This window comes from Sphaeramia orbicularis, chromosome 6, assembly GCF_902148855.1.
Source record: "Sphaeramia orbicularis chromosome 6, fSphaOr1.1, whole genome shotgun sequence".
Taxonomy (NCBI): Eukaryota; Metazoa; Chordata; class Actinopteri; order Kurtiformes; family Apogonidae; genus Sphaeramia; species Sphaeramia orbicularis.
The window spans coordinates 19,398,916-19,422,577 of NC_043962.1; the positions used below are offsets into that span (position 1 = coordinate 19,398,916).

The 23,662-nt window shown below is 35.6% G+C and overlaps 1 protein-coding gene across 2 annotated transcripts in view; it reads left to right on the forward strand.

Moving 5' to 3' along the window:
• abcc8 (ATP-binding cassette, sub-family C (CFTR/MRP), member 8) overlaps positions 1–23,662 on the forward strand; it is a 103,669-nt gene that overhangs the window by 65,850 nt on the left and 14,157 nt on the right. Inside the window, exons 23-36 of one of the 2 annotated variants that reach the window (XM_030135902.1) lie at positions 19–156; positions 1,211–1,336; positions 1,424–1,520; positions 2,092–2,160; positions 4,096–4,343; positions 9,389–9,555; positions 11,769–11,996; positions 13,268–13,360; positions 16,249–16,351; positions 18,150–18,263; positions 19,833–19,953; positions 20,272–20,402; positions 22,776–22,854; positions 23,331–23,439. In XM_030135902.1, the coding sequence (XP_029991762.1) occupies positions 19–156; positions 1,211–1,336; positions 1,424–1,520; positions 2,092–2,160; positions 4,096–4,343; positions 9,389–9,555; positions 11,769–11,996; positions 13,268–13,360; positions 16,249–16,351; positions 18,150–18,263; positions 19,833–19,953; positions 20,272–20,402; positions 22,776–22,854; positions 23,331–23,439 (1,823 nt within the window). The remainder of the gene's footprint in view (positions 1–18; positions 157–1,210; positions 1,337–1,423; positions 1,521–2,091; positions 2,161–4,095; positions 4,344–9,388; positions 9,556–11,768; positions 11,997–13,267; positions 13,361–16,248; positions 16,352–18,149; positions 18,264–19,832; positions 19,954–20,271; positions 20,403–22,775; positions 22,855–23,330; positions 23,440–23,662) is intronic. The other variant, XM_030135903.1, reaches the window with a different exon arrangement.

Genomic DNA, 23,662 nt, shown 5'->3' on the forward strand with positions numbered 1-23,662 from the left:
TTGTTTTTTTTTTGAAAGGATGACCCATTTTCTGCCTTGGATATCCACTTGAGCGACCATCTGATGCAGGATGGGATTCTTAAGCTCCTGAGAGAAGAGAAAAGGACAGTGGTGTTGGTCACACATAAACTTCAGTACCTACCACATGCAGACTGGGTAAGATGAGTAAGACATATGGGTGCTTCTATGAAACTGGGTACATTTTGGTACCTGGCACTTTGTCAGCTTTTTAGACCCAATAATAAAAGAGAAATTTAGACATATTTCCACCCAGGATGTACCCAATGATGACCTCAGATAAATGCAAAAATATACTCTTACTCTGAGCCATCCTATAATTAATGAATTTTTAATCAAATATTGGGGCCAAAAATAGGATCAAAATTGGGACATGAAAAGCTACCTAGGTGTCAGTGTATATCTTGAACACATCGCTTGAAATGGTCTTATATAGCGCTATAAATAAAGACAGTGTTAAATTTGATGATCCTAGTGGTTTTTCTAATCCAGACATGTGGGTTTTTCACAAATCTCAGTCTCATTCCAGGTTTTGTGTGTAACCTGTCGTGTCCACTTGAGTTACATGCAGAACCTGCCCATTTAAACACATAGAAATCGTGAATGATTTTGCAGCAGTGGTCATTTTTGTGAAACACTCTGCCTTGCATTATTAGTTCAATTCCCAAAATGTACCTGTGAGAGAATAAAGAGATATTTGAAAAAATAGTAGCATGTAATTTTTGTGTCCTTTTGACCATGTTACATACAGATTTTTGTATTAACTATAATGTAAAATAACATAAAAATGTGTTTTATCTGAAAAATAGTTTCTCTTTTATCTCAGTAAGTATTTATTTTTAAAATAGACCCAAAGTGCTTCCAAACTTGCTTCATAACATTAGTCTACATCTTGTTTAAATTTTTAGCCCCCATGTCCTGTTTTTAGGGACCAGTTTCATAGAAGCACCGTATATAGTTATCAAATATAATGGTAAAAACTTGTATGAGCTACAACGCTGTGAGGCCTTGTAACAGTCACAGTAACTGATACATTTACTCAGTTGTAATTTGATTGTATAATTTACAAAGTGAAATTACGGCCTCAGTTGGAAGTCAGTTTATCTCAGCAGGATCTCATTAAGGAGATTGTTTTCAGTCGTGACTATTGCCAAAGACGGCATTTCTTTCCTGTGCTTGTGTTCATTATCAGATTATCGCCATGAAAGATGGTACCATCCAAACTGAAGGCACTTTGAAGGACATCCAGAACTCAGAACCTGAACTCTTCGAGCAGTGGAAGACGCTGATGCACAGACAAGACAAGGAGTTTGAGAAAGTAAAGATGCTGCCTCTATTGATATTTATGCAGAATGACATTTTTTATTGTTTTATAGAGATTGAGATAATTTGCTGTGTGATCTAGGAGACAGTTGCAGAGAGCATGACCGACTTGGAGAGAAAAAACCTGAGGAGAGCCATGTACTCCAGAGAGGCTGTCCGAACAGAAGAGGATGAGGAAGGTGAGAGGTCAGGCACGAAAAGCACGTGGTGTAACAGAACGCAGCAGCTTAATTACATGTGTAGACAGTTGTAAAGGATGCAGCCAGTGCTCTAAAATGTACGTCTTTGTACGGCTGCATTCTGCTGAGGATATCAGTGGGGTATCGTCTTGCTTCTTCAGCTGCACCTGTCGCATTAAAGCTTAAGCTCATCAGCTTATTTTAAATATTTAAACCTGCTGCAATGTTTGCAATGACTGAAATGTTATAGAATTCCCTTCACTTTAATTCTGTCGCTTGTGTTTTATTCCCTCTTGCCTTTAAAATGCAAACATTGTGTGGGTGTTAAATGCTTCAGAGGTGACAGTTCTTTCTGTGTCTGATGTCTTGGCTTCTCTTTAGTCTTTCTCAGCAGCCAGATACGATGCAACCTTTGCTGTACGAGACTAATGTTATAGTTAACGACTCAGTCTAATTCTTTATGTGTGTGTGTGTGTGTGTGTCTGCTGTTGAATGTGTGACTATATTGAAAGGTGCTAAGGTGCAGTGGCTGTACTTTTTATCTGTGTTCTGTGTTGTTTCCCGTGTGCTGATGGCACCCCTGGGTGGACATGTGCGATGGCTCCAGCAGCAGGTGTTGCGCTCATTTTCGATCGAGCAGGTGTGACCAGGAAGCATGGTTTGAAAAAAAAAAAAAATTGACTACAGCGACAAACAAAATCAAACACGTCTGTGGCATCGTGATGTTGCAAGAAAATTACAGCTGCTTCTCCCATGTCAGAGATGTTTCACCATCCATCAAGTTTTTTTTCTTTTTCACTTTTTCCCCAAACATTTCTCATTCCTCCTCCTCCTCAGAACCAACATAGCACCAGCATGATGTTAACCCATGGTAGCAGAGGTCTAATTTAGCCCTGCCAGTCATTCTTTCCCTTTATTTTCTGCCTCTACTCTCCTGTTTCCTCTATGCCCCTGGCTTGTCTGAACCTCAGAGACATGCACATGCAGTACAGTATCATGCACCGACGCTTGCTGCATGATGTGATGTGATATATTTACATCGGGGTGGGGAGGAGGTGGGAGGTTGTTAACGTTGAATCTTCACCCTGAGTCGATATGTCATGGTTGACCCGTTGCCCCTGAAAAACCTGCCATTCATGGGAATGAGCCATCACTCAGTGTTTAAAAATGTATGGTTGTGAATACTGAAGCCTGCAGCAAACTGCCTGGTCTGTCCTCTCCTGTGGCCCTTTACCTTATAATGTATCTCCCCTGAGGAGGGAAAAAAAGACATATGTCAGAGAAGGAAGGTCTCAAACATGCGGCCCGGGGGCCAAATCCAGCCCACCAAAGGGTCCAGTCTAGCACATGGGATGAATTTGGGAAATGCAAAAATTACACTGAAGATATTATTCATTTTAGTTCAGGTTCCACATACAGACCAATTTAATCTCAGGTGGGTCAGATCAGTAAAATACTATTGTAATAACCTATAAATACTCACAACTCTAAATTTTTCTCTTTATAAATGCAAATATTTTCATGTCATTTTACTGTATTTACACTAAAACAAACTATTCATTTCACAAAAACGTGAATAACCTGAACAAATGTGAACATTTTGAAATGTCTGAAGTGCAAGTTTACCAATATTCTGCCTGTTATTAAATGTTTTGTGTATTTGTAGATCCACTGTGATCTGTAAGTTGTAATTTACATGTGCAAATAATAAACTGAGACATAATATTGTTAAAATTGCACTTAATTTTCGTATGAAATTTCAATTTGTTCATGTTATTCACATTGTTTTTAAGAATAGTGGGTAGATGTAAACATTTTCATGACATAGTTTTACGTTTTTCGCTCTAAAACATAGAGGAAAGTTTGGAGTTGACATTTCTATATTATGTTATTATTTCACTGGTCCGGCCCAGTTCAGATCAATTTTGCTTAATGTGGCCCCTGAACTGATTTAACCTCTCTATTCCCACTGGATCACCAGTAATCCCATTTGGTATGAAATATATTACAGTTTCTACAATAAAACTTTTATCAGTATAGTCATGCTATATTGTCAGAAAGCTTGGATTCTTATTAAGTTTATTTGTAGTTTTCCTGAGCACCAAAACATAATTGGTAAAAAAATAAATAAATAAATAAATCCCCTGAATAGGGATCAAAGCTAATGGGACGAGTGTATATAATTCAGGTTGTATTTTAGACACATATGCAAAAAGTCTGAAATTTGAGGTTATTACCTTTGAAATGAGGTGTCGATCAATTTTCACTATGTGGTTCTTCAGTTATAAGCTTTGGAACTTAGTATGGTAAAAAAAAAAAAAAAGAACATAAATTTGGTGGGAATGAACAGGTTAAAAAAAGAATAGAGAAAGTAAGGTGGAGGAGGATTGTCAGAAAAGTCAAAGACTATATGAGCAGTGAGTCACAGCAGAGGAAAGCATGGCTTCACACAAAAGGTAGTTACATAAGGTGAAAATGCAACTGCACATGTAAAATAATAAAGACAGTCTCACTAAATCTGGTCATAAACTAATTAAAACATGTTCAACATTCTCCTTCTTCCCTGTGATTTCAGAGGAATCTGTGGAAAGTGACGACGACGACAACCTGTCACAGGTCATGCGTCAGCGTGCGACCATCCCCTGGCGCTCCTGCGGAACCTACCTGTCCTCCGCCGGCTTCCTGCTGCTGTCCCTGCTCCTCCTGTCACAGCTCCTCAAACACTCGCTCATGGTTGCCATCGACTACTGGCTGGCACACTGGACGTCACGCGTCATCACAGCCAAGATGGACGCGACAGCTCGAAACTGCACAATCGTCCAAGTGAGAGACTTCTATTTCTGGCCAAAAAGCTCTTAGAAAGAAGACTATGGGTTATTATGTCACAGGTTGTTGTTTTTTTTTTTTTTTTTTGAAAACAGGCCAAGTATATTACATAACCAGTTCCTTGCAAATTCTCCTGTGAATCTCTGAAGCTGAGCTGACCTAAAAGAAAAAAACACAGACACTGCCAACTCCAGATGGAGCACTCACAAGCACACCCTGAAGCAAGTACATTTGCATTTCAGATCCACAGATGCACTGATGGAGGCTTTAGTCTGACAGCGTAGATGATAGGTTGACAGAGAAAGTGTTGCTAGAATGTAAAGATGCACAGGTTTAATTCTTGGTCAGACGGTTCAGATATCTGCAAAAATCCAGAACATATGAGGTCTTTAAAGGACACCCCTACTGATATGACCTGAAATAAACCACTGTCCTACTTTGGATACAACATATAGAAGTATGACACATAGTTGCTCTTTATTCGCTTTTATAACCTGCTTGATGCTTATTCTTTTCTTATAGAGCATCTAGACCGCACGTACAGTCACAGAAAAAATTATTAGACCATCCTCATTTTCTTCAATTTCTTGTTCATTTTATTGCCTGGTACAACTAAAGGTACATTTGTTTGGACAAATATAATGATAACAACAAAAATAGCCCATAAGAGTTTAATTTCAGAGCCTATATCTAGACATTTTTCCATGTTTTCTTAATAATAACCAAAAAATCACTGAAGTTCTTACATCAATAGCTAAAACTATAGTGGCCCAGAGGTGCAATAGCCCAAAAAAAAATTACCCACTATAAAAAAAAAAGAGAACAGCCCAAAAAATGATCTTCTATAACAAAAGAGAACAGCCCAAAAAATTATCCACTATAAGAAAAAAAGACAACAGCCCCAAAAAATTATCCACTATAAGAAAAAAAGAGGACAGCCCAAAAATTATCCACTATAAGAAAAAAAAGACAACAGCCCAAAAATTATCCAGTATAAGAAAAAAAAAGACAACAGCCCAAAAAATTATCCAGTATAAGAAAAAAAAGAGAACAGCCCAAAAATTATCCACTATAAGGAAAAAAAAAAGAGAACAGCCCAAAAATTATCCACTATAAGAAAAAAAAGAGAACAGCCCAAAAATTATCCACTATAAGAAAAAAGAGAACAGTCCAAAAAATTATCCACTATAAGAAAAAAGGAGAACAGCCCAAAAACGATCCACTCTAAGAAAAAAAAGAGAACAGTCCAAAAAATTACCCACTATAAGAAAAAAAGAGAACAGCCCAAAAATTATCCACTATAAGAAAAAAAAGAGGAGCCCCAAATTTTTTCTTTCTTTTGATGGTCTAATAATTTCTTCCGTGACTGTGGATGTACAAAAGCAACAGATACATTCACAAAAAAAAAATGGAATTACATACGTTCACAGTTAGATACGTACAGTCATATGGAAAAAATTATTGGACCACCGCTTGTTTTCTTCAATTTCTTGGTCATTTTATGCCTGGTACAACTAAAGGTACATTTGTTTGGACAAATATAATGATAACAACAAAAATAGCTCATAAGAGTTTAATTTAAGAGCTGATATCTAGCTATTTTCCATGGTTTTCTTGATAATAACCAAAATCACTTAAGTTACATCAATAGCTAAAACAGTGCTTTTAGACATTCCATGTTTTCTTTTCTGTCTGTTTTAGTCACATGATACACACAGGAGTTAGAACTTCATTGCATAACAATTGTTTTTGATTACTTTTGATGGTCTAATCATTTTTTCCACAACTGTAGATGTACATAAACAACAAATACATTCAGAAAAAAAAAGAATGGAATTACACACATTCACAGTTAGACTCATATGCATTCGCTTTGACACTGTATAAATTCCGACGTGTGAAGGTTAAGCTTTGTCTTTCACACCATGAGGCCACACCAGCAGGTTATCACGTTCCAGGACGGGTAAAGCAGGTTTTCTATCCTTAGTTATACGCCTGTGTGTTTGTGTGCATGCGTGCTATTTGAGCTAAAATGCCAGGTCACATTTCAGTCATGCGGAGGTTAAAGACAGAGTCAGCTGGGATATTGTGGGCAGGCGTTTAAAGTGAACTTGGTCCTCCTGTCAAACGCCAACACTGCAGTTGTCTCCTCGGTTAACTACAGATAAGCTGTCGCTCGAATGCCGGGGACATCTGGTTTGGCGAGGCTTCAATGCGTCTTTGCCAAACGTATCTAATCTACACTCTGATGTGGGCTGATCCACGTGGGTGCACTCAGAAGTCCTGTTTCAGTATCAGACACAAACCCTGGCATGTTACTCCCAGGCCTTTATCTGATAAGATGAGAGGAGACTTAAAATAAAATATTTACTGTAACGGCAGTTGAGTTTCTAACCTTTGAAAACCCTCAAAATGACAAAAAAAAACCCTGATCTGCAGTATTAGAGCTGATATATAGTATTACCATAGTATTATAGTGATAGTGGTTGTAGTATCACAGTAGTAGTTTATGAGTACAAAGTGGATATATTTTTTGTTGTACATGTAAGATGGGAAAATCCGGATGGGAGTGGTGTCTTCAAGGCCACATACAGAAGACATGAGGACCCACTGACTGGTTTAATGAGCATGAAAACTATGTAAGTAATAGGCTATGACCTGTGTGTCACCAGAATTCAACCCACTTAAACACTTACAGGAGATTTTGGAACCACATATTGGATAACATTGTCAACCACCATCAAAACACCAAGTTAAGGAGTGGGTTTTTTGTTCATTTCACATGAAAATCATAGTAGAATCAATACCAAGATCCAGCAAAACTACTAATACCTTACTAAGATGCTTTAAATTGTTCTTTTCGTAATAAATAACGGAATTACATTAAAATTAACCCATAAAAACCCAGTGCTACTTTTGTGGTAGATGATTTTTGTAAATGATTTTTTTCTCTATATTTAGCCTTTCTTAACTGATTTGTCAGCATTTATCATAAAATAATCCTCTGTATTTAGCATTTTTCCAGTAATAATCGGATAATTTCCAATATTTAATCTTCTGATGTAGATGTTCATAAAAGCTCAGATTAAAGGTGATGGTTATTACATCAATAACTGAGAAAACTGAATAAAAACTAACATTTTCATCAAAATCTATCATTAACTGAACATAAACCAAGTGTCTCCATCCATTGTCATTGATCCAACTCCATGGGTTTTACTGATGAATCAATGTTGTAGAAAATGACAGTGTTTCCACGGTAACTACAGAGCCTCTGAACGTACAAATGGGTCACATCTGATGACCGTGAAAAGATGATGAACTGCATTTTACACTAATTATTTAAATGTATTGATAGGATTTATGGATCAACAGTTACTAAACACTAGCAGCATTGTACCCGTGGTGCCTTGTATGATAGCCCCCTCCCATGGTGCAACAGCGACATTGTACCCGTACGCCCTCCTGTGCTGCAACAAACATCGATCACACATCGATGGGACAAGGGGACACAGGGCAGGGCTGAAACGTGCATTATATAGTAGGATTTTAGATCAGTAGATGATTTTGGTCACTGGTGTATGTTTTGGGTCTTTATAGGTTAAAGTCTTCTATATTATAAAAGCCAAGTGGCCTCTGTGTGCGTGTGTGTGTGTGTGTCTTGGGAATCACACAAAATCCTGAAAGAGTTGACTGCTGCAGGTTAGCTTACTCATGTATTTTTGGTCAAGGAAGACAGTAGTGAAAACAGCAGGTTGATAGGATCAATATTTTGGGAGATATTAGTCATTTTGGAATACAATAGCCTTACAGTCACATTGCTATGCCCAGAATGCTTTGGTGGTGACTGCTGAACAAATGCGGTACAGCATGTGCGAATACCCAACAACATAAAAACTACATCCATACTGCAAATTATTTGGTTCTTACCAAGATTTTAAAAAACTTAGATTTAAAAGTCTTAGATAATTACTCCGCCCCCTGAAGGGGAGGCAAGGGGTATTGTTTTTGGTTCAGTTTGTTCATTTGTTTGTTTGTTTGCTTGTTTGTTAACTCTCTAGCAGCAAAACTGTTGGTTGAATTCATGCCAAATTTGGTTTATAGATTGCCAGTGACCCAGAATAGATGTCATTCCATTTTGGGAACAGTAGGTCAAAGTTTCAATTTATTCTGAATTTTTTTAATCTTTTTTTTCCCCATTTACTTATAATGGGCAAAACTTCACATGCCTGTAGCAGCAAAAGTATTGGTTGAATTTATACCAAATTGACTTTATAGATTGCCACTGACCCAGGATAGATCTCACTACATTTTGGGAACAGTAGGTCAAAGTTCACATTTTTTATGAATTTTTAAAATCTTCCCATTTACTTATAATGAGCAAAACATGTGCGAGAGTTGGGGTTTGTTGTGCCTGGCACCACTTGTTTATCTCGTTTTAAGAGTTAATTTCTTATTTTAAGTGTTTGCGCATCTGTAGATATGCTTATTTCTAGGTTTAACGATCTTAATTCAAGAAATCTTGTCAAGTGAAATTATCTTGCTACATAAAAAGATATTTCAACTTTTTCCTCAGATTTAGTGTTTTTATCTTATTTATAGACATCCCTTTTTTGCTGTGTAGAACCCATGGATCCCCACAGGTTAATGCGCTAGTACTTGATGAATAGATTAAGTTTCATGTAATAGCATATTAAGGGGATTTTTTTTTACATCTAAAATGATAAAGCAGCTAATTGCTAGGAAAGATAATTCCTCTGTCAACACAAATAAAGTGACACAGAGTACAGAATCTCACAAAGTGGTGGAGGATGTAGTAGAAAAACAGACGAGGCCAGAGTATGAGAAACTGATGTGTTTAATGAGGTTTAGAAGCGTCAGTGATTCTTGTTGAATGACACGGTTAATTATTAACCTGCCTCGAAGTTTAATTATGCTTATAATTAAAGCACAAGCAAACGGAATGAACAATCTGGTCTTTTCATGTACTTTATTTACTCATCTACACACACTGTCTTAACCAAACCTGTGTGTTTTTGCAGGACTGTGGCTTCAGTCATTCGTGGTATCTGTCTGTGTTCAGCGTACTGTGTTGTCTGGGCATCGCGCTGTGTCTGGCCACCTCTGTGGCTGTGGAGTGGACCGGCCTCAAAGTGGCCAAAGAACTCCACCACAACCTGCTCAACAAGATCATACTGGCCCCCATGAGGTGAGACGCTCAGTGTTTGTGTGATCACATTGTGCCTCATGATGTGTGAAAAGGACACGGGGAGATGTCTGATAACATTGTCAACGTGTGTCAAAGCACAATGTTCAAAGGAGGAGACGCGCTTAAAAGCAGCTTTTTCGCCCCATTACTTACAGCACCATCTGCTGTCTTCACACAAAACCCAGGAGACGTCGCTTACATAAACACATGCACGGAGCACACCTGCATATACTGTGTATACACTTAAATACACGGCTGAATAAACAGATATATTTCACATCTCATTTACTTTAAACAAACCAGCTCCCTGCACAGCTACATTCATGTTGACTATTATCCTCCTAAAATATGTCTATCACACCAATAAAAGGGTATAATAAGAAAAATGATCAAATCTGACAAAAACAGTGTCAGTTTCAAGTCTTAATGCTAAGATGAGATAAACTGTTGCAGGCCATTGGAAATGAACACAGCTCCCCAAAATCTACCCATTTCTTAAACATGCTCAGTGGTGGAAAAAAAAAAGTTTTTGAACACTTTTTGGACAGTTTGTGATTTATTGCGTTCAGAAATCACTCTTATGTCATTGAACTCTGTCATGTATTGTTCCATTCTCCAAACCTACATACTCCCTTCTGCACATGCTCTGTTCCATCAAGGTCAAAACTGGATGTTTCAGCAAATAATGAAACACATCCAGGGCATGACATGTTGAAACTGTCAAGAATTTAGTTTTTTTTTAATTAACAATAAACAAAATATTTTTTTGAAAGGGAAAAAAGGTTTTTCCACAAATATGTCATAATAATAATTTTATGGTGTCCGAAAACTTTTCCCCACTGCTGTTCATGTGTCTAGCCATCTTTACCCTTTACAGGGCACTCATAGAAATAATCTGAAATTTCAAACTTAGTGTGTTATTGGATGACATAACAAGACTGTATTAGTTTTGTGAAATTTTTCACAATTTTTTATTGTTGTGTAGAAAATCAAGGTCAGTGAAGTTACCATATTTGGCTCCTTACTCATAAGTGGCAAAAAAAAAAAAAAAATAAATCCAAGAAGTATGTATAAAAAATATAAGAAAAACACATATAATATGAAGCATGTATTTTAGAACATTAGAACATCACTTTTAGAACATTTCATTTCATTTATTTCGTTCATGGTTGTGCATTTCATCAGTAAATATTCAATAATCATCAAGTAAACAAACATGTACACACCCATGCTCGAAAAGGAGCAGGATGAAGAAAATCTTATATTTCCTGCACTCTTCTAAATAACAATAACGTTAATGGTTAGCCATGCACAACTAGCTATAAAATCATACTGTATAAAGTCAGACAAACCAAACTAGATACATACAAAGATAGAATAAAATGAATACAAAACCAAGTGCAAAACTACATATCCAGAAAGTACAAAACATAGGTAAATATATACCTGACGAAATGACGCAAAAACATTATACCAGACCAAAATGAGTAAATAAATATGTCACAAGATGCAAAACAAACACGAAGCAAAATGTAAAACTTATAACTTCATATAATCTCATTGTTCTTTCTTTATACACTTTTTTCAGTTGGAATATGTTTTTACATTACCAGAACGTAAGTGCTGATCCAGACACCTGTCAACATACACATCATCACTTTGAACATCATTACTTACTTTTGTGAAAAATTTCACAAAAGTAGTAAAATTTTTCATTGTTATGTTGAAAATCAAGGTTAAGTAAGTTACCATATTTGTCTCCTTACCCATAAGTGGCAAAAAATATATATATAAAAATAAAATCTGAGAAGTACATATAAAAAATACAAGAATAAAAACATGTAATGTGAAAGGAACATGTATTTTAGAACATTATAACGTGACTTTTAGAACATTAGAACAAGTGCTGATCCAGACCCCTGTCCACATCCACATTCTCCCTTTGAACATCATTCCTTACATTAGTACCATTACTTCATGGTACCTAACAAAGCAGGTACACTCACTGTTCATACAGAGGTGGACCTTACAGACCCTGTAGACCACATTGGACCTGAGATCGTTGCCTCACTGTAACTGTTGCTGTCACTGTCATCTTGTAATGTATGTGGAAATGACCAAAAATAGTCACCAGTAAAGGGTTAAGACCAACAGATCTGTCCTCATCATTTGACCCAGTGACAACCTTGTTTCCTCCATTTCCATCCCTGCAGGCTGTTTGAGACGACTCCGCTCGGCAGCATCCTCAACAGGTTTTCTACAGACACAAACACCATCGACCAGCACATCCCCACCACCCTGGAGTGTCTCATCCGTTCCACCCTGCTGTGTGTGTCCGCCCTGGGCGTCATCTCCTATGTGACCCCTGTCTTCCTCATCGCCCTCCTGCCGCTGGCTGTTGCATGCTACTTTATCCAGAAATATTTCCGAGTGGCTTCCAGGTGAGCCTGACGTAATGCGGTCGGAAATGTCTGTAGGAGTTACTAGTGATGTTGCAGATTTTTTTGTCTGTTTGTGGAAATATAAAGGTTTTAACCTGATAAAGACTATAATACTCAACAGACCAAAAGCATCTACTGATCTAAAATATTAAATAACTCCTGATCCACTAATCTTATCAATACATATAAATAATTTCTGGTAAAATGCAGTTTTTCAGCTTTTCATCATAATCAGATATGACCCATTTGGACGTTCAGAGGCTCTGTAATGAACATGGAAACACCGTCATCTTCCACAACATTGATTCGCCAGTAAAACCCATGAAGTTTCCCAAATGACATGTTTTTATGTTCAGTTAATGATATATTTTGCAGAACAAGTCTTTTTTTTTTCAGTTTTGACATTAAAGCCTTTTAATTTATACTGAACTTTTATGATTATCTACATGATCAGTGAATTAAATATAAGAAAATACCTGATTTACACTGAAAAATGCAAAATGCAGAGGATAATATTTTAATAAATGGTGATAAATCATGTAGGAAAGGTTAAATATGGAGACATTTGTTTTGGAAGTTGCCATAAAAATACTTAAACTTACACATTTTTTGCACAATCAAACTCAGTTTGAAAATAAAAAAAAAAAAAAAGAATTGTAAAATAAGTGAGACTTTCCTACTTAAATTCATCTTCCTCTTCATTTTCTGCCTTTTTTCTGCCTTTTTACTTTTGGCCTTTTTGTTAGTCTCCAAAACTGCACATCCAGGCTGATATATTTGGCTGCAGGACAGATATAATATATAAAAAATATAGCCCACTGTAAGGCTCCAAATGGATAATGTCATTAAAACTGTTCTTTAGGGTTCAAGATGTCTTGGATTGAAATGTTGTCCTTTTAAGAGACTGTTTTAATTAAACTATCCATTTGGCGTCCTTACAGAGAGCTGACTGCTGTGTTTTACTTTGAGAGTCTGTATTTCAGATTAGCAGAATCAGGATGCAAATACTGACTCATTTATTTTCTGAACTGCTTAGTCCTCTGGAGGGTCTTGAAGCTGTTGGAGCCTATCCCAGCTCCCAAAGGGCAAAAGTGAATTTTCAGATTAAATAACTGCAGTTTTTTAGAGAAGCACCTCAAGTCAACTGTAAACAGATTTTTTTTTAAAAAGCCTTAATGCATGCTTTCCCATCTACATCCCCACATTTTACCACTGATAGAATTAGTGCTTTTCTTCCATCCATATGTCCCTCTGTTTTGTGTTTTTGTCAGGGACCTTCAGCAGTTGGAGGACAGCACCCAACTCCCTTTACTCTCCCATTTCTCTGAGACAGTGGAAGGTCTGACCACAATAAGAGCCCTCAGGTAACAGATCATGATTTTCTGTTCTTAATAGTTGAACAATCTGATGTAAAGGAAGAACATTGAAGAACACTCTATATTACACAATATCTTTATCCTGATTTTCACTCGATGCTTAATTAATTCCAGAATATATTGAGGTAGAGCCCTCATTTGCAATATAATAGGAAACATATAGATGCAATAAATAGATGGAATATATAGATGGAATTATAGAAATGCATTTTTTTACTGCTTTTTGTATGTTTTAGTTTTTATTAATGTCTGTTTTTTTTTAACCCTTTCATGTATACTGGTCACTACAGTGGACAGCTATTCTATAGCTGTTCTCTTGTATATTCATGGATTATGGTGTTTTGTTTTTTGTTTTTTTGTTTTTTACACATATCTTTATTAAAGTTTTAAGACACTACATATCTTTTCTGACATGAATTGGTAACATTATGTAGATATCCCCTGAGCATAAACCCCCAGAATCACAAGCCCTCCCCTTAGTTTTCACACAATTTATCAGTAAATACATGTTTCTGTGCGTCAAAAATTAAACATGTGGTGTCCAGCTGAGTGGACATTTTTGCAACTTCATGAAAAATAGGTTCATATGATTATTTTCTTTCATTATTTTTTTTATGTATTTTTATTTATCATTTTTATTTTAGTTATTTGATTTATTTTTCAGAAGAAAATTTTCAATCGCATTGTTTTTTTTTCATGCCTAAAGATGAATAAAAACACTCAGGAAAAATTTTTGATTAAGGTTCTCATAATTCGTGCATGAAAGGGTTAATGATAACATCAGCCTGCCCAGGAACTACGGGTGGAACTTAGCACTAGTACTACAACTTTGTGCACTACATCTCTCCTTTTTAAGGTTAATGTGTTTTGTGCATTGCCCCTGTATAAATAAAAAAAAAAAAAAAAAAAAAATACACAGATAAGCAATTTTAATAACTACTGGTAAAAAGGCTGTGACCAGGCACTGGCTCCAACCTGAACCACCTAATCTGGAAAAATGGGTAGAAATTGTGAATGAAATTTACCAAATGAAAAGACTAACTTTCTCCCTTCAGTTACAAATGAACAAATTTTTAAATCTATGGTCAAAGTGGATATTTTTTGTTTACACTTACCAAACACAGTCTGTTGGAACCCTAAATGTACAAGAAATGACAATATAATGACAATGTATCCGGAATTGTCTTGTTTTTTGTTTATTTAATTAATTCTACTCTTTATATTTTATTTACTTATTTATTTTTGTAATTTTTTTTCTTTCGAGAGGAGGTCAAAGTCTCTTGGTCTTCCGTGTGTGTTTTCTTTATGTAACCATGCATCCATTGTTCACTGTTCAATTGTTTTGTTTATTATTAACAAAAAAAAAAAGAAAAACTGAAATGTTGAGAATGGAAAGATTGGTCATTGATCACATACTTGTCATGTGACCACAGTGTAATTTTAATGTGTGCTGAAATCTTCTCAATATTTCTAAATAAAAATCTGAAAAAAAGAAAACAAAAACAAAAAAACACAGATTAGCATATCATTAGTGTCATAGTATAATTGCTTAAGTCTTTTTTTTTCTGGTTATAGTCAATGATTATGGTTATGTAGATGTCACAATATGGCCAAAAATATGACTTAGGTAGTTATGCTATGAGGCTAACGATAAGAAACCAGGGAAAAAATAGACAGCAAGTTAATAAAACAGTAATTTAATGCACAAAAAAGCAGCTGCTGCAGTTAAATAATGGGGAAATTTAAATATATAAATTTCTTCGTGTTATGAATGACACAAATATAGGACAAGCAATAATATTTTGATTGGAAGTAAATATATTAGTTAAAGAGTCTTTGCTTTCAAGTATATTTTAGTATAATGACCTGTGATTCATTGATGTTAATTACTGTTTTTTAAGCCTGTTATGGATTATATTTGTACACTGACCCGCTAAAAGGATCCAGTCTGGTCTGTGGGATGAATTTGTGATGCACAAAAATTACACTAAAATATTAATCAAGGGTGTAAAAATAATTTTAGTGCAGTTTTATATCCAGACTAATTCAATCTCAAATGGGTCAGACCGGTAAAATACTATCATAATAACCTATAAATGATGACAACTACACATTTTTCTCTTTTTAGTGTAAAAAGTAAAATTATATGAAATCTTTAAACTATCCTTTCACAAAAAACATGCATAACCTGAACAAATATGAACATAAAATGTATTAAGAAGTGCATTTTGAACAATTTTATGCTTGTTACTAAGTGTTTTGTGCATTTGTCGATCTACTGCCATCTGTAAGTTTTAATGCACATGTTGAAATGATAAATCAAGGGATAATATTAAAATTTTACTTATTTTTCATAAGAAATTTCAGATTGTTCATGTTTGTTTTTTACAGTATTTGTTGTAGATGTAAACCTTTTCATAATGTAATTTAACTTTTGTCACTGTTGTTACTGTACTTTACTGGTCAGATCCATGACATATTGGGCTGTATTTGGCCCCTGAACTAAAATGTTTGACACCTTTGTTAGTTGTTCCAGTAATTATGAATGAAGGAAGGAAATGAATGAATGGATATTGATAAGTGAGTGATACATATTTTGTTTTTATTATATTTTTAGAGTTATTATCGCTACTTATTACTATTACTATTTATGAGTCTGCATCCTGACAATGCATCTAAATTTCATTTTACATTTTGTATAATAACAGTAAAGTATCTTATCGTATCTTATTTAATTAAAAAGCATAATCCATGTTTTCCTCAGATTAAGCATATTTTCTCTTCAGTGTCACTGAATCTGTCAAATTAAGCTTTCAGACAGCTGATGCTCAGTAATGTCTGTATAAAAAAAACACCCTTGTCTTTTTCTCCCACAGGTACGAGCCCAGGTTCAGACAAAGGTTACTGCAGTTCACCGATGCCAACAACATCGCGTCCCTCTTCCTCACGGCTGCCAATCGCTGGCTGGAGGTCCGCATGGTAACGATCCGTTCACCGCCGATCACTGCCGCTTCACGGTTTGGTTGAGGTTGTTGGGTAACTACTCCCTCTGTTGGGATGTTAAAACAGTCTGTGTTATTCATCCTGTGGCCTGTGATATGTCGTCTCATGTGATTCTTTATGTATTGACTGAACGGTGCCCACATCTCATGTTTCTCAGCAGCAGAGCGGTTAACCTTGAGATTTTTATTGATTTATGTCCATAAAAGTCAAAGAAAGCATGCAGGGGTTTTGTTGGGCATGTATTTTACTGACCGGGGTGTATGTGCTTTAGAAAAGACAGAAGAACTGATAAAGGAGGAGGGTTATGATTTACAGTAAAAACTTAGGTGATTATAAAAAGTACATTTAACATCTCTCTTGTGCAAGGTTGCAAAAGTAAACGTAACATTATATTTACATTAACTATAAATGATTCACTCAGTGATGATAATCTATGATCTGAATCTGAATAATGTTTATTGCCATGGAAGTAAACAGGGTTCACATTACCAGGAATTTGCGTCAGTGGTTTGGTGCATTGATAGAACATGGAGTAGGTAAGAAGCATGCAGTAAAAAACAGGATAAGATAAAATAAAATAAAACAAGTGGTGCCAGGTACAACTAACCCCGCCCCTCGCACATATTGTAGCTTATTTTGGCATCGATCCAGCTGATGTCATCATGTCTGTGTGTGTGGATGTCAGTATATCAGTTTCCTCTATATATGTGCCAAGTTTGAAGTAAACTGAAACAAAATTGATGTTTTTATAGACATGTGAAATTTCACCCATTATAAGTAAATGGGAGAAGGAAAAAAAAGATTTAAAAAATTCATTAAAAATTTGAACTTTGACCTACTTTTCCCAAAATGTAGCCACATCTATTATCGGTTACTGGCAATCTATAAACCCAATTTGATATGAATTCAACCAATAGTTTTGCAGCTACAGACATTTGAAATTTCCCCCTTTGTAAGTAAATGGGGAAAAAATGATTTTAAAAATTAATAATTAAAATTGAAACTTTGACCTGTTGTACCCAAAATGTAATCAGATCTATTCTGGCAGAGGCAAGGCAAGGCAGATTTATTTGTATAGCACAATTCATACACAGGGCAATTCACAGTGCTTTACAAAAATGGAAAAGAGACAAGTTAAAAACACACAATTACAATTAAAATATAATCAATAAAACATAAATAATAATCAATTAAAACAAAGTAAAAGAGAAGAGTGCAGGTAGAACCCTTTCAGTTATTATATGCACTGTTGAACAGAGCTGTTTTCAGCCTGGACTTAAACATTGTCACAGTCGAGGCCTGTCTCACGTCATCAGGAAGACTGTTCCAGAGTTTAGCTGCATAAAACTGAAATGCAGCTTCACCGTGTTTTCACCCCGTATTCTGGATCACTGGCAGTCTATAAACCTAATTTGGTATGACTTCAACCAATAGTTTTGCTGCTATAGTGTTAAAAAACAAACATACATACAAACAAACAAAGAAACAAACAAATCAAACCAAAAACAATACCCCTTCAGGAGGCGGCGTACTAAAATAAACAAACAAGTAAGACAGAGTTATAATGGACTACCAAATTTTGCCATATATACAATATACAATGTGGATAAAACTAGTGGTTTTGAGTGAGGTATAATCGTACCAGTTATGGTTCTGTGCAAATAGTGATGCATATTTCTCTCATAAACACATTAACATATTATCAGTTATTACTTATGTATAACTGTATGAGGTGTAAGCTGTGATATTAACATGCAGTTTGCTGTGTTTTCAGGAGTACATTGGTGCCTGTGTGGTCCTCGTCGCAGCTGTCGCCTCCATCACTAACTCCCTGTACAACCAGCTGTCCCCTGGGCTGGTGGGACTTGGACTGACATATGCACTAATGGTGAGAGTTGGATGTATAATGGAATCATACACTAGAATCATAACAATATCATAATAGAATCATACATTTAACAGCAAAATGACTGTTTTACATCAAGTCTGGATTATTGAAGGGTTATATGGGTTTAGATTATTTTAGTAGAAATAAAATAAATAAACTGAAAATAGAAAATGATAGAATAAAATATGTAAAAAGACATATTGACAATTGATTTATATTAGTTTTTCCCAAGATTACGACTTGCTGAAATGGATCATCGACCTGTTTTTATGCCTTTGACAACTTTCCTGGTTATAATATAATAAGGGTGTTTTCTGGAAGTATTTCATAAATGTTAACTTCAAGAAATGTAGAGTTAACGTCACAAAACAACATCTCAAGGTGACGTCTCAGAGCCCATAATGCAGCATCACAGGCCGAACAACAAAAAATATGCAAAATGTAATGAAAATGACTAAATATAACAGACATAACAAGACGACAATGACATGAAGAGGAGACAGTGTTTGCCTTTTAGGTCTTGATTTTAGGTTTTATTTGGAAAAGGATTGTTGATTAATTTTGTACAATTGACATTGAAACTAAAATCAATACATAGGGGATCATCTTTCAGGTCTCTGTGGTCCTTCTCCTGTTCTTTCTTCATTTGTGTTTACTTTGCATTTGTTTGTAGTATTACAATCCGGTTCTTCTGGAAGCAAAACATAAAGTAACTTGTAAAAGTCTGAAAGCATAAATTTCAACTGGAAAAGTAATAAATGCACCTTAATTATGGAGGTCATTTCTGCCTCTTTCTTTCCTTTTTTTTTTAGTGTGGGTTTAAGACGTTAAAAGAGGCATTTCTGTCTCTTTCAATGTCTTAAACACACTCTAGTCTGTTCTGAGGTGACAGAGTTAACGTCACAAAACAACATCTCAAGGTGACGTCTCAGAGCTCATAATGCAACATAATAGGCCGAACAACAAAAAGATATGTAAAATATATTGAAAATGACAAAATATAACAGACACAAGACAGTAATGACATGAAGAGGAGACGGTGTTTGTCTTTTAGGTTTTAATTTGAGGTTTTATTTGGAAAAGGATTGTTGATTAATTTTGTACAACTGACATTGAAACTAAAATCTATACATAGGGGATCATCTTTCAGGTCTCTGTGGTCCTTCTCCTTTTCTTTCTTCATTTGTGTCGATGTTGCATTTCTTTGTAGTATTACAATCAGCCTCTTCTTGAAGCAAAACATAGTTCGAGTAAAAGTCTGAAAGCATAAATTTCAACTTGAATGACTGAAAATTAATAAATGCACCTGAATTATTAGAGTTAGTTTTTGTTTATTCAGTGAAGGTTGTTTTGGGAGGTCATTTCTGCCTCTTTTTTTTTTTAGTGTGTATTTAAGACATTAAAAGCGGCATTTCTGTGTCTTTCAATATCTTAAACGCACTCTAGTCTGTTCTGAGGCGACTCTTTCCCTTCAACTTAATGTGTCTCAGAGTGTCTGTGGTGACATTTACCCTGCTCATGTCTGCGCCCTTCCACCTCCCCCACCTCCTCCTCATGTCCACATATCAGGTGTCCAACTACATGAACTGGATGGTGCGTAACCTGGCGGACATGGAGGTACAGCTTGGCTCAGTCAAGAGGATTAACGGCCTGCTCAAAACAGAACCAGAGAATTACGAGGGTCTGCTCAGTGAGTGCAACCACACAGTTAAAGTTTCACCTTAAATTAAACCTTCTTCAGACTGGTGCATAGAGACGTCATAGATGCTATATTCTTTGCGGGAAAGTTGTTTTTTTGCCTCATATACAGTATCTCCATCCATCACTGTCTACTTAGTATCATGAGACCTGTGAGCCATATATCCTTATCCCGCTGTTAATGCTTTTACAGCCCTCGCATGGAAACGCTCCATTTCCCTCAGTTGTATTTATATCATACACTGTGTACCCAGGGATTTATCAGAAAGTCTTTATGGGTGAAAATACTTGTTTGTTTTGTGTCCCTCAGCCGTGTCTCAGGTCCCAGATGGGTGGCCTCAGGAGGGAGAGATCAAGATCCAGAATCTGAGCGTCCGTTACGATGCCTCGTTGAAGCCGGTCCTCAAGAACGTCAACGCGCACGTCAACCCCGGGCAGAAGGTACACGGGAAAGAACATTCAAAAATTCTAAATAATGTACAAAAAAAATGGTTATGTCTCAATATACACTACTAGAGCTGAACGATATGGACAAAATTTCATATCTCGATGTTCATGCCAGATATATTGATACGATACGATATGACTACGGGTTCGTTGAAAACCAAGCATTTTTCAGAAAACTACAAACATCATAATACAAAAGAATCTGGAAAGTGCAGTTTTATTTATAAGAACTCCCTGCCAGTCATCAACATTAACATAAAGTACGAATAAATAAATTACAAATCAAACATTTTACTGCAGAAAATGTTTTTTTACTGCAGAAATCTATATTGTTTATATTGTTGCTTTTTTGATATGAATATCTTGAATGTTCATATTTAGATATAGATACAATAACGATATATCTTTCAGCCCTACAGGGTGGGGAAGCAAAATGTACAATATTTTGAGGCAGGGATTGAAAGACAGTGTATGACCAGTTAGTTTATTGAAAGTCATGAGAATTTATTTGCCACAAGAAAATTTACATAATAGAAAATGTTTTTATTCTATGTGTCCTCCTTCTTTCTCAATAACTGCCTTCACACGCTTCCTGAAACTTGCGCAAGTGTTCCTCAAATATTCGGGTGACAACTTCTCCCATTCTTCTTTAATAGTATCTTCCAGACTTTCTCGTAATAGTTTTGCTCATAGTCATTCTCTTCTTTACATTATAAACAGTCTTTATGGACACTCCAACTATTTTCGAAATCTCCTTTGGTGTGACGAGTGCATTCAGCAAATCACACACTCTTTGACGTTTGCTTTCCTGATTACTCATATGGGCAAAAGTTTCTGAAAAGGTATGGATAATAGTGTTAGGTATGATTATGACATCAATATATGTTTGGTTTCAAAACAATTGACGTAGTGCCTGCTGAGAAAAAACAACTAAATGTTCATTGTAAATTTTGCTTCCCCACCCTGTATACACTACCAGTTAAAGTTTGGACTCACCTTCTCACTGAAATGGCATAAGATGGTCTACAGATGGACAACCAGTGCTCAGCATCACTGGGAACTCCTTCAAGACTTTTGGAAAACATTTCAGGGGACTACCTCATGAAGCTCGAGAGAATGCCAAGAATGTGCAAAGCAGTAATAAAAGCAAAATGTGGCTATTTTGAAGAATCTAAAATATAAAACATGCTTTGAATTATGTCACATTTTTTGAACTACATAATTCCACGTGTTCATTCATAGTTTTGATGCCTTTAGTGAGAATCTACAATGTAAATAGTCATGAAAATAAGGCAAGGCAAGGCAAGTTTATTTGTATAGCACATTTCAGCAACAAGGCAATTCAAGGTGCTTCACACAGGACATTGAAATAAAAGAAACAAAAAGAAACACATTTAAAACATTATAAAAGAAACATATAAAAGGTGATTAAAAACAGCGAGTAAGAAAACAACACATAAAATCAAAATAAAATAAAATCAAATAAAATCAAATAAAATAAAAATAAAAACACACAAATATTAAAGTAAAAGTTGCAGTGCAGAGTTTCAAAGAGAATATGAAATTTAAAAAGTCAAAAGCCTTTTCAAATAAAGAAAAAACAGGTGTGTCCAAACTTTTGACAGGTAGTGTATTGCTCAAAGAAGGGTGTGATCGCACTTGGATTGTCAGGTTGTTATATTGTATTACGTGTGTATATACATGGGTGTGCGGATGTGGGTAGGTGTACAGGTGTAGACATAAGTTGGTGTGTATGTATATGTGTATGGGGGTGCAGGTTTGTAGGGGTGTGGAACTGGAAACTACTGGGTAGGAATAGATAAGCAGTGGCTTCTTTACTGGAAAAAATCTAAATCTTACCAAGTGTATTTTTCTCATTTCTTGTCAAAATATCTCATCACACTTAAAATAAGACATAATCAGCTAAAGAGTAACTTTTCAGTGAGATATAAGAACTTTTTAGACAACAGATCTGGAAAATCTTATTGCAAGAAATCTTACAAAGATTATTTTCACTTGTTCCATTGGCAGATTTTTTTTTTTGCTTGAATTAAGCAAAAAAAAAAAAAAAATCTTAAATTAAGCAAAAAAATCTGCCACTGGAACAAGTGAAAATAATCTTGGTAAGATTTCTTGAAATAAGATTTTATCTATTGTCTTGATTTTTGCAGTGTTCCTACTCCCTTTCAGGCACAACAGTTGGACCATTTTCTGTTTTTTTCATCTTGTTTTGTTTTTTGTCCTATGTTTTGTATTATGTTTGTCTGAAATAAACTAAACTAAACATATAAACCATGGGCCCTACGTTATGGTTTTAATAAATTTGAAGTGAATTAGTGATAATAAGAATTTCATGTTTGTTTTCAGGTGGGAATCTGTGGTAGGACCGGCAGTGGCAAATCCTCTTTCTCCTTGGCGTTCTTCCGTATGGTGGACATGTTTGAAGGTAAAACAGCTGCAGTTCAGCCTCACATCACAACACAAGTATTACTGACATTCAAGAAATGTAAAGGGGCTATATGTTGTATGTCTACATATTTATATTTTAGAGAAATATAACACACACATATATATATATATATTTGTTTGTCAAAGAACTTTGTAAACTCAGTTTTTCAAGGTGCTATATACATAAAAATTACTATTATTATTATTATTATTAGTAGTAGTAGTAGTAGTAGTATTTATTTTATTTTTTAAATTGTTGTTGTTGTTGTTGTTATAGTATTGATTTATTGGTGGTTCTGTTAGTTGTAAGTGTGTTCTATGATGTCACTTCCCTTTAGTGTTGTGAGTTTGGAATATCAGTACTACATATAATACCTGTAAATATAAAGGAAATCACTCCAATAACATCAGGATGTAAGTTTACTCTTGAGAATGTACTTGCATAATTCTTCTGTTTTTTTAAAATATCTATAGGGAGGATTGTGATTGATGACATCGACATTGCGAAGCTGCCTCTGCAGACCCTCAGGTCTCGCCTGTCCATCATCCTCCAAGACCCCATCCTGTTCAGCGGGACCATCCGGTAAGAACCCCTTCACTCTGTAGTCACTTTTACCAGTGGGGACGACCGAGATGAGCCGTGTAATCTGAACTATTTTAGAGAAGGTGAGGGAAACACAAACAGGACCACTGGACAAACTTTATCTGCAGCAGGAGTAGAGCTGAGGTTTGGAGATAAGACGAGGTTTATAGTTAGACTTCAGAGACACTGACCATAAAAGCTTTGTCACGTTGGTAAAGAACAG